This window comes from Stegostoma tigrinum, chromosome 5, assembly GCF_030684315.1.
Source record: "Stegostoma tigrinum isolate sSteTig4 chromosome 5, sSteTig4.hap1, whole genome shotgun sequence".
NCBI lineage: Eukaryota > Metazoa > Chordata > Chondrichthyes > Orectolobiformes > Stegostomatidae > Stegostoma > Stegostoma tigrinum.
This window is the reverse complement of record NC_081358.1, coordinates 8,545,062-8,557,123: the sequence shown is the minus strand read 5'-3', so window position 1 is coordinate 8,557,123 and position 12,062 is coordinate 8,545,062. Positions and strand designations below refer to the sequence as shown.

General features: G+C 38.8%; 1 protein-coding gene across 36 annotated transcripts in view; it reads right to left on the bottom strand.

Moving 5' to 3' along the window:
- The window catches only part of clasp2 (cytoplasmic linker associated protein 2), a 380,999-nt gene that overhangs the window by 17,114 nt on the left and 351,823 nt on the right, over window positions 1-12,062 (bottom strand). For all 36 annotated transcript variants that reach the window (XM_048530161.2, XM_059645804.1, XM_048530163.2 and 33 more), the window contains one exon: window positions 8,049-8,242. In XM_048530161.2, the coding sequence (XP_048386118.1) occupies window positions 8,049-8,242 (194 nt within the window). The remainder of the gene's footprint in view (window positions 1-8,048; window positions 8,243-12,062) is intronic.

Sequence of the window (12,062 nt, the reverse complement as noted above, 5' to 3'; positions counted from 1 at the left end):
CAGGGTTTGACTATATAAACAAGCACATCAAAAATACCCATAATAATAGAATCATACAATACAGAAGGCAGCCATTTGGCCCTAGTTGCCTGACCTGGCACTGTTTAACAACTACTCAGTTAGTCCCACTTCTCTGATCTTTCCCCGTAACAACATGTTTTCTCCTTTTCAATGTACATCTCCAATCCTCTTTTGGAAGTTACAACTGAACTGGCTTTCTTCCACCACTCTTTTCAAGCAATGTACTCCAGGTGATAGCTATTTGCTGCATTAAAACATCATGTTCCTTTTTGGTTCTTTTGACAGTTACCTTAAATCTATATCCTTTGGTTACCAAACATCCTGTCAATTTCAACTCTCAAAATTATTTGGTTAAAGACCAAAACTCTTTAAATCTCCAGGCAACTTTTGCTTTTAAATGAAATGGATGGATTTAATGGCCAAGGCAGTATATGCTACCATCCTACCTGATGGTATCTCTGGATCAGTCAAGTTCCAGAGTCAGACCTCGTCTGATAGACCATAGGCTTTATTTCTATAATTTAGTTACCAAGGTGGTGAGCCACTGAATATGTTCACAAGAGCCTGCCAATGTATTTTTACACAAAAAAACCCTGCAATTTGAAAAAAATCTTAAAAAGCCAAAAAGAACGGATCAACACTTTCTCCCATCTGCCATATCCTTTACATATGCTCAACCATTGGATCTTCACTCTAATTTCCTACTTTGCATTCATTTTCTTTGGGCGACTTCCTTCACATTCATCAAATTCAAACAGCTTAAAACTTTTTTTCTACCTCTAATGCCCTCGACCCTAAGAACTAACTGCCTTCTGCTGGTATGGATCCTTTCTCTCTGAACAGGACCTTCTTGTGCCCTACTTCACCTGTTTTTCTTAGAATTGAAGAACACTTCAGCAATTACCTCACCAGATAGCTTGTCTCATCACATGATTTCTTGGAAATGTTGTTTGATTCCCTGCTGAAATAAATTGGTTTCCTACATTTCCAAAACCATTACTTTATCTCATGGAACTAAAATCGAAATCTCATTTACCTTTCCCAATTTTCAAAATAATAATATAACAGAAACCTTTATCACATCTCCCTATAGAAACGAAAAAGTATCTTCAAGAGGAATTCGCATTTTACAAACACAGAAAGCTAGCACACAGGTACACCAGATAATTAGGAAGGCTAATGGAATGCTGGCTCTTATTTCAAGGGGGATGGAGGTCAAGTATAAGAGCAGGTAAGTTTTACTGCAACTGTACAAGTTACTGGCGAAACCACATTTGGAGTGTTGTCAACAGTTCACAGATGGTTCACCCAGACAGTCCCTGGTATGGAGGGATCACCTAATGAGCAAAGGCTAATCAGGTTGGGAACTCTACTCACTGGAGTTTAGAAGAACGAGAAGTGATCTCATTGAAACATATTCTGAAGGGACTTAACAGGGTAAATGCTAAGAGGATGCTTGCCCTCATGCTATGGTCTAGGACCGGAGGGTACAGCCTCAGAAGAAAGGGGTGCCAACTGAAGACTGAAATGAGGAGGATTTTTTTTTGTGCGTTTTGAATGTCTTTGGAAGCCTGTACCACAGACAGTTGTGGGGCACAGCATATTTACATAAAGTCTGTGTATACTTTAAGGCTGAGATAGATTTATCAAAGGGTATGGGGAAAAGGCAGGAAAGTGGATGAGGAACGTTGGATCAGCCACGATTCTATTGAATGGTGAAGCAGGCTTGGAGGCTGTATCGCTTTCTAATGATATCAGAATTAAAGGTGCAGGTTTAACTGTTGATTGCAATTTCCCATGACCTGGGATGTGTGGCAACATTTCAACACATCCTTATGTAAACATGACTAATAAAAATGTTTTAATAGTTTAGCCCATGTTTTCCTGATATGCAAATAAACAGCAATTAGAATTTGGAGAGTCACAAGGAACATGTTGTTGCAATACTCAGATAGAACTAATACTGGAAGAGATACTGACTATTCTTCATCAGCTAGTGTTTGAGGTAGTCTCCATTTCCTCATCAATAACACTCACTGGTTCTGAAAAATTTCTGAGTACACTATTTCACGCGACTATTTCAATTAAGAATGTGTGTGCCATGTCTGAAAGAAGATGGGCTAAAGTTTCAAGCTCTTTACCTCCTCTCTTTTCAATATAACACATAAGTACATTTCCAAGTCATTGTCCTTTTCTATTGACTTTTCCTCTTTCTAGTTCTTTAGAAAGATGTAGTCACAACACTCAGTTTCTTTTATTCTGCTGACTGATCCTACACGTGGCACAATACAGTATTTTTGAACCTGCAACGTCATTGCTCAAGGAAATAAAAATTAATTCCTCCTAAAAGGATTTCTTGCACTCATCAGACCACAGATTTCCCGAGTTACTTATTAATCCAACTCTACATAATAGGACCAGTTTGTAACGTCTGAGTTTACTCAGTTAATTTTTTCTTTAATTTGCCCTTCTGGAAGACAAATTGTATCATTAGCCAGCATCAGACTTGCTATAGAATCTCCCAACATCTCTAGTGGTTTGCGTCCTTGAATAAAGAATAAAGAAATACCTCTCGCTTTGAGATAAAAGTATTTAGAATCACCAGTCGTCTGATTCTCGTTCTCAATAAGTGAAGGAGTATTTGCTTGACTGTACCAAACCATCTCTCCCTTCCTACTAGGTTCTGAGGTTGCACACGCCACTTGTACCACTGCTAGAATTTTAGTACCCATATCCTGTCCTGACATGCCCTTTTCTGAGTGTTCCTTGGGTGATTCTACTACTCAAATAGGTCTCCTGTTTAATTTCCAATAATTAACATTCGTATATCCAGTCATATTACAATGGAAGAATATTACTTTCTTTATGTCAATTTTAGGTGCTAGCCTTTTTCCATTATTTTGGTATTCTTTTATTTGCAACATAGAATTAATTCTTTTTCCAACTCCAAATTTTCTGTTCCTGCAATTTTCTTATCGATTCCAATGTGCACATTTTCCCACAAGTGATACAGATCATCGGTATCTGCCAGAACTGCCATTTCTCGGTTCAGGTGCTCATCTAAGTCTTAAGAGTTATTGGCATACTATTTCAGAATTCTACTCTGATCATTATTTCTCTCTAACTTCAGTAATCAAGGTCATTGGCTCCACAGTATGTTTCATTTTCTCTTGGAAAATCTACAGATGTCTGATTAGGTTTATTTCTTAAAGTCCTAAATTTTAATTGACAAGCACAGGGTAAAGCTTATTGCATTAAGTATTGGCCTTTTAGCAGTTTCATGTTCTTCTGATTGCTCTCTGACATACAGTTGCACAGGTTCAAAGTTGTATGTAGGATACTGTAATATTAAGGCCCCAATATCTTTTGACTACTTCACCTTCCCAGTTATCTTTTCAAATGAGGAAAAATACCTTTTCACCCCATCTTTTGTAAATGTTGGCATTAAACACAGATTTCTCATTAAATCAAATCCCTCATGGAATGAAAGTTATCCTCTGAATTACTGCCTCTTCTTTCTTCCTTTATTCTAGGTTTTTACGCAGATAAGTCATGTTGTCTGATTTTTCTATCTCTTTGGAGTTCAAGCTTTTTCAATTCCATTTCCCTTTCCACTGACCTTTCTTTTTCTTTCTGATCTCTTTCCAATCCAAACTTTCTTAATTTTACTTCTCCTCCCTTTCCTTTGCTTTTTTCTTTTCATTCTTAACCCTTTCCACTTCAATTTTCTTTATCCCAATTTCTCCTTTCTCTTTCTCCTCTAATCCAAGTTTTATTCTTTTCTTTCTGAATCTTACATAGAAATGGCACAACAATTTCAGATTTCCTTCCTTTCCATTAATAATGCTGGGTAACATCCTTTCAAGATCATGCTTTTATTTCTACCTTCAATTTATCTGCTAACTTTTTCAGAGTGGCCTTAACAAAGATTAATCCATTGTTATATTTTCTAGTCTTCAGTTGTAGTATAGTCAAAATCCTTTTGAAAGTCCAAACTATGCAAGATACTTCACAGCAATTCTCCAGTACATCCACTTTACTGTTTAATGGATTTTTGTCTTAGTATGAGCCCTCACTTTGTTATGATCCAAACAGATAAAAACATGGGTCAAGTCCCAAAGTAAAACCTGATTTCATGGACAACAAGTTTTAATTTTTTAATTTAGTTACCATGGAGATCAGGCCTGAATATTACCAATGTACTGTTAACAAATGAGCTCAAGCTTTTTTTTATGCAAAGGGAAGTTTCTCCTTTCCCTCTTGTACATAAACAAACACATTTGAAAAGATCTTAACATAAATAGCAAAAAAAGATACAGCCCTTCATCCATGAAATATCTTTTACAGGTACTCAACCCTAGTTAAGTATTATTCTTGTTTTACTCTTGAACTGTAAAGTTGGACAGAGAATAACTGGGAGGGCTCTGGGAAGCACGGAGGATCAGAAAGACCTTGGTGTGCATGTCCACTGGTCTCTTAAGGTAGTGGAACAGATCAATAAAGTGTTTAAGGAAGTATACAGGATGCTTGCCTTTGTTAGCTGAGTCATAAAATTTAAGAGCAGGGTGGAGATGCTGGAACTGTATAAAATGTTGGTTAGATTTTACTGTCACATGTACTTGAATATCAAGAGTATTGTGTGCAGTTCTCGACTTATAGATGGGATGTGATTACACTGGAGAAGATGGAGAGGTGATTTCCCAGATGTTGCCTGGGCTGGAGAATTTTAGTTATGATGTGAGAGTTGATAGATTGGGGTTGTTTTCCTTGGAACAGGGAGACTGACAGGGATGCATAAAATCATGAGGGTGACAGACATGGTGTTTGGGAACTTTTCCCGCTGGTGGACTGATCAATGACCAGGGGGCATAGCTTTAAGGCAGGACATTTTGAAGGGATGCGTGGAGTGTAATTTTCAGAGGGTGGTGGAAATTTCAAATTCCTTGTCTGAAACCCTCTTAACCCTTAAGACGTATTTAGATGTGTACTTGTGATGCCATGGCATACAAGGTCAAGTGCTGGAAAACAAGATTCGAATAGTTAGGTAGTGGTTGTTTTTGACTGGCATAGGCTTGATCGGTCAAAGGGCATTTTTTGTACCTCTATGACTCTATGATGAAGGTATAAAAGAAAGGCAGTACATTAATCATGGGTGATTTTAAACTTCACACAGATTGCAATAGTCAGATTGGAGAAGGGAGCCATGAGGAAGAATTCATAGAGTGTATTCAGGACTGTTTCCTAGGACAATATGTTGTGGGATCCAAGCTTTTTTGGATCTACTGATGTTTAATGAGGCTTGTTTAATAGATGATGTCTGTTTAAAAGATTCCTTTGGAAACTTTTAAAGGGTAATATCTGTCCATAACATACTAAAATTTAGTATTCAGTTTGAGAGGGAGGAACTTGGATCATAATCAACTATACTAAACTTAAATAAGAGTACAAAGGCATCAGGGTAAAGCTGGCTGGAGTGGACTGGGAAAGGAGTTTAACAGCAAAGATGATTAAGGTACAAACATTGGCAGACATTTGAGGAAATATTTCATGACTCACAGCAAAGATATATTCCAGTCAGGAAGAAGGATCCTTGGAAGATGATAAGTCAAACATGGTTAACAAGAGAATTTAAGGATAGCAGCATAAGTTTAAAAAAAACACAAACATGGCCAAGATTAGTGAAAAGCCTGAAGTTTAGGAATATTTTAAAACAAACGAAACATGACCAAAAAGAAGAGAATATAAACATTGAATGTAAATTTGTAAGTAACACCAAGACAGACAGAATGATATAAAAAATGACAGATACTAAAAAAGGAAGAGAGAACCCAATATGAACATATGTCCTTTAGAGAACATTGCTGAAGATGATCATATCAGCCATTCAGTGAATGGTGGAGTGGACTCAATGGGCTGATCAGCTTACATATCCACCTACATTTTATGGTCTTGTCAGAGTTCTTTTCTGTCCTGCCACAGATAGAAAACTATTTTGTGGTGGTATACAAGGCACACTAAACTTGAGAAGAGAATACGGCAAAAATTAAATCCTCTATGTCCTCTATTTATAACTGTCAAAGTCTCTACACAGCAAGAGACAAAAAAATTGCAGATGTTAGAATCCAAGGTAGATGAACAGGAGGCTGGAAGAACACAGCAGGCCAAGCAGTATCTGGAGGAAAGGAGCAGTCATTGTTTCGGGTGTTATCCTTCTTTAGGACTGAAGAAGGGTAATACCCAAAACATTGACTGCTCCCTTCTTCCAGATGCTGCCTGGCCTGCTGTGTTCTTCCAGTCTCCTGTTTATCTTCTTCTCTACATAGCAAGTTCATTTTGCCAGCCTCATACTGGTTTTATAATGGTTTGATTCTTTTGACAGAAATCTTGATTGACAAGGTGCGTTTTGAGAAAGATTTTAAGGCATAGGTATCAGTGGCATGGTGGATGAGATAGCTGAATGGTCTTACACTGAAACTGGTGATGGAGTGTGCAAGTGTGAGCAGACATATGCTGTGACTGAGAAGTGCAAAAGGTCAGAGTTGGAGAAGCACTAAGTGCAGAATGGACTAAAGAGTTAGGAGATAGTAGGAATTGCCGATGCTGGAGTCTGAGAAAACACAGTGTGGAACTGGAGGAACACAACAGGCCGGACAGCATCAGAGGAGCAGGAAAGCTGACGTTTCGGGTTGGGACCCTTCTTCTGCTCCTCTGATGCTGCCTGGCCTGCTGTGTTCCTCCAGCTCCACACTGTGTTATTAAAGAGTTAGGAGACTTAATTTCCATGGGAAATAAAACATATTTGGGAACAGTGGATCTACTCTATGCCCTGTTCTCCTTCCTAAATTGTTCATTTTCTGGCTTTTTCCAAACTCCATGCACCTTTTTCTCTTTTTCCCTGATCTTTGGTGTTTCACCTTTCTCAACTGCATTTCAAAGAATCATCCAATTGAGGTCCAATCTTCATGAAGTCAAAGCACTAATAATGGTACAGAACCACAGCAGGAGATATCAGTTTGGTAAATTGTAATGACCAATTGTGACATATATTTGATGATGGAAGACGGAAGTAAACATTTGGCGGCACGGTGGCTCAGTGGTTACAGGAAGCTCATTGCACACGCAAACCACACTCCGTGTTTCTAAAAAGAAAAATTATCCCCCATGTCTTTTTTTCAATGTCTCTCATCTCACTTTTAAAAAATATTCCCCCTAGTCTTGAAATCCCCCATTTGAGGGAAAGACAACTACCATTAACTCTATCAATGCCCCTCATTATTATATAATGGGGCGGCATGGTGGCTCAGTGGTTAGCACTGCAGCCTCACAGCGCCAGGGACCCGGGTTCAATTCCCACCTCGGGTGACTGTGCGGAGTTTGCACATTCTCCCAGTGTCTGCGTGGGTTTCCTCCGGGTGCTCTGGTTTCCTCTCATGGTCCAAAGATGTACAGGCTAGGTGGATTGGCCATGTAAATTGCCTGTAGTGTTCAGGGTTGTGTGGGTTATAGGGGGATGAGTCTGGGTGGAATGCTCCAAGGGGCAGTATGGACTTGTTGGGCCGAAGGGCCTGTTTCCCCACTGTAGGGAATCTAATCATATTCTAAACGTAATTAATCTCAGTGGTACATACCATTTAAATGAAAAATTGGTGTACAACAAAAGCAAAAGAAAGTAAGTGGGAGAGAAGTGCACTTTGCACCAGGTAGTGGTGGCAGCAAACTGGGAGTAAAGCTGCACCACTCACACAGAAAGCTATGGTTGAAGGCATATAATTCCACATTTGATGAGCTCTTGATCCCAACTGGAAGTTAGTTGCTTTCCCAATAAAGGTGGAAAATGAAGAGCATAAACACTTTATGCACCTCAGTGACAAAATCTAAATCTACTGGATCTTGCTGTTTATCCTCCAGTTCAGCAACACAATCTGAGCAAATGGGAGAACTATCTATAAACAGGGCAACACAAATATATAGAAAACAGACAGAGACATACCAAAATAGTTAATTAAAATATAAAAAACTGAACCAACCTCTCTATCTCCAAGTGTCTCCAGAAGCAGCAGCAAAACAGTTTTGAAATGTTCATCCCATACACCCAGCGACTCCTCTTGAATTGATTTCAGGAGCTCATACATCGCTGCCTTACGTTCTTCTATTCTTTCATTGTGATTAGAAAGTTCCTTCAGCAGCTCAGCTACCAAATCAGACTGGTCCAAGGAAGAATCTGTTTACAAAAGTTAAATAATTATTAATGCCTAAAATTTTAATTTTTCAACATCATTGATATTTTGAGAATAGAAAAAACTTGACATGATTTTTTGAAGCACAAAATTAATATTAGACCAATGGTATGGACCCCCAGTCTATTAGACCAATGGTATGGACCCCCAGTCTATTAGATCCTATCTCCACAACTTGAGTATATTTTACTTCTCAAATAGGTCATAGTTGGTCTAGGATGGAATGTCACATATATGCCTTTGTCTTTATCTATTAATACAAAAATCTGTCATTCTCAGATATTAAATTTACAACTGATCAGCAATCAATTACAGTTTGAAGATGAGAGATCCCAACTTCGACCTGAAATGTCTCTTCGATTGCTATTGTATTTTGTTCTTACATCAAACACCCAACATATCTGATGAAATTTTAAAAGATCAATATTTGTTGTGGAAAACAATTCATTTTTGGCAAGAAAATGGCATTTGAAACAAAATATATGAAAGGTCTGAGTCTAACGTTTGGATTGTATCCCTTGTCTTACACATTATAAAGAGGTGACATAGTTTCTGTAGAGCTACTGTGCTCTCTTGATATTTTGAAAATTTTGATCAAACAATTCCTTCGCCTTCTAAATTCCAGGGAATACAACCTTAGTTTGTGTAATATCCTCATACCTGGACTCACAAGGGTGAAGCTATATATAGTGAGCCAGTATTTCTTCCATTGCCAATACATTTTTCCTACCGTTCATAATACTTAAGCCATGGTCTACTCAGAGCTGAAGCATAACTTTTACACCTTCATAAGTGAGTTCTTCAGATATAAAAGCCAGAAAATGAACAAAGGTCTCGACCCGAAACGTCAGCCTTCCTGCTCCTCTGATGCTGCATGGCCTGCTGTGTTCATCCAGCTCTACACCTTGTTATCTGAATATTTGCATCCTTGTTTTCAAATCTCTCCATGACTTTGCACCTCCCTTTTTCTACAACCTCTTCCAACCCCACAAACTTCAGAAATACGTGTACTCCTCTAATTCTGACCTCTTGAGCCTTCTGCTTTTAATTGCTCCATCATCAGTAGTCGTGCATTCAGCTACCAAGAGCCTAAAAATTCTGGAGTTTGCACTCAGAATCTTCTGTTTCTCTTTCCTTCTTTTAAGGTTGTAAGTATTATCTATTCAAATATCTCTAGATGCAAATGTAGAAAATTTACGTAACAGAAGCGAGCCACTTAAGCCCATTTGTGTTGGCTGACAATAAGCTATCTCCCCTTCCCCCACCACATCCCAAAACCAGCCCAGTTCGTCCCCTCCCCCCACTGCACCACACAACCAGCCCAGCTCTTCCCCTCCACCCACTGCATCCCAAAACCAGTCCAACCTGTCTCTGCCTCCCTAACCTGTTCTTCCTCTCACCCATCCCTTCCTCCCACCCCAAGCCGCACCTCCATCTCCTACCTACTAATCTCATCCCACCTCCTTGACCTGTCCGTCTTCCCTGGGCTGACCTAACCCCTCCCTACCTCCCCACCTATACTCTCCTCTCCACCTATCTTCTTTTCTCTCCATCTTCAGTCCGCCTCCCCCTCTCTCCCTATTTATTCCAGAACCCTCACCCCATCCCCCTCTCTGATGAAGGGTCTAGGCCCGAAACATCCGCTTTTGTGCTCCTGATATGCTGCTGGGTCTGCTGTGTTCATCCAGCCTCACATTTCATCATCTCAGCTATCTGATCTAACTGCAGTTTCCAGCTTATTGCCCTGTAGCCTTGTAGGTTATGACATTTAATGTGCTTATCCAAATATTTAATTGTAATTATGGTTTCTGCCTTTACCCCTTTTTTGAGGCAGTGAATTTCGGATGCCACCCACGTTCTGGATGAATAGTTCTCTTAAACTGTAACTAATCCTCTGCCAATTATTCTACACTCTTGAAGCCCAGCTATATATAAGAAAGATAAGCTCTCTTACTCCATTCTGCCTGCTTCTCTTGTAATTGTATACATTTATGTGATTCGTTGCCAAAGTTTGCAACACAACTCGCATTTGAAGCATTTGGGACATTTAATAACTATGGGTGCTATATAAATAAATAACTTGCTTTATCTGTTGAGGCACAGAGTTTCAGAATAGGGAGGTTAGGCCGGAATCACTTAAAACTTTCGTTATACCACAGCTGGAGTACTGTGCACAGTTCTGGAATTCATATTGCAAGAGGATGTGATTGCACTGGAGAGAGTCCAGAGGAAATTTACCAGGGTATTGCCTGAACTAGAGAGTTTCAGTCACTTATGAGGCAGATTAGATAGACTGGAATCTTCCTTTGGAAAGGAAAGAGGAGCTTGAAAAGGAATGGACTGAGATGTTGAAAATTATGAGGGGCAAAGATAGGATAGAAAAGATGAATAGACTGATGTATGACCAAAAGACAGCAAAACATCTCCCTTCAATTTAAGCCAGAAGATCACAAACTGCCAAAGTAATCACTGAGCCTGTTAACTCTGTTGTGAAAGGACTGACTGCCTAAACCAGTGTTCATGAAGTTGGAGAAAATCTGCAGATTCAAGTCTGGGACAACCACTTTCTGATATGACAATTGAGGATGAAACCAGGGTTAAATCAACAAGTGAAATATCACATCAAGTACCCATTCATCAGTTCCATGCAATTCAGATTGGGGACCAAGTGGATTTGCTAAATTGACCCAACATTCTTGCACATTGTGGCACTGAGCATTAGTGCTCCAAAATATTAGCATCAGAAGAAGCATTCAGTTTAATCACTGGTTTATAAATGGCAAAAATGTGAAAAGTACAGATCAGTCATGCAAAGTAATCTTGCTGGCATCCATTCTGGACAATGAAAAATCTTATCTGTTGATTCAGCTTCTCATTATATGGGAGGAGAAAATGGCTCAATTAAATTGATAATTTCCCGAAACTTTAGAATATTTCTTTGTTCCAATCATTATTTGTAGTTACCTAGTTGGGTGCTGTCATATTTTATAAACTGTTAGCATTGAAGGCTAAAATGCAGCTCACGGTAATGAAGAAACAATAAGATTAAGAAGTGTCAAAATGTACAAAAAACTTCATGTTTTCGTTCCACAATAAGATCAGCACAAAGGACACTTTGGAAAGAAAATCACTAAGGAATGAGTGCAGTCTTAAAAAACAGGTGCAAATGTCTGTCCCTGATAACAAAGTGTGGGGCTGGATGAACACAGCAGGCCAAGCAGCATCTTAGGAGCACAAACGCTGACGCTTCGGGCCTCGACCCTGTCCCTATCATTTTTCAGTTTGCAAAAAAAATCCAACAAAACCTTTCAGAAGTTCATAGAGCACTGAGTGCAGAGAGAACTGTATTAACTCATGCTGTTATCACATTTTGAAAATTGCATCTGCTAGACAGAATGTTTTGTCAACGAAGTATTACCTGATTCCATGTTTGCTGTGCTAACATGTCAACATACAGATATCAAATACTGGTACAGCACTTTTACATGCTGACATAATTTTCATTCATTATGACCTTGAAAGAAACCCAGTGAAAACTAGATATTTATATATGTACAACACACCAAGTATATTACTTGTATTCATGAAGCCAAACCAATGAAGTATTAATTTACTATTCAAAATATTTATTCTCAATATGTACCAGGGATACATTAATCCACTGAAGCAATTAAAATATTTCCCTCTAAGAGTTACGTTTACACAAACGTATCACATACAATGAGTAATCTTCTAAGCACAGAACATTAAAATAACCAACATATCAATACAATCTTTCAATCTGTCCTAACAGCTCTTCTAGAT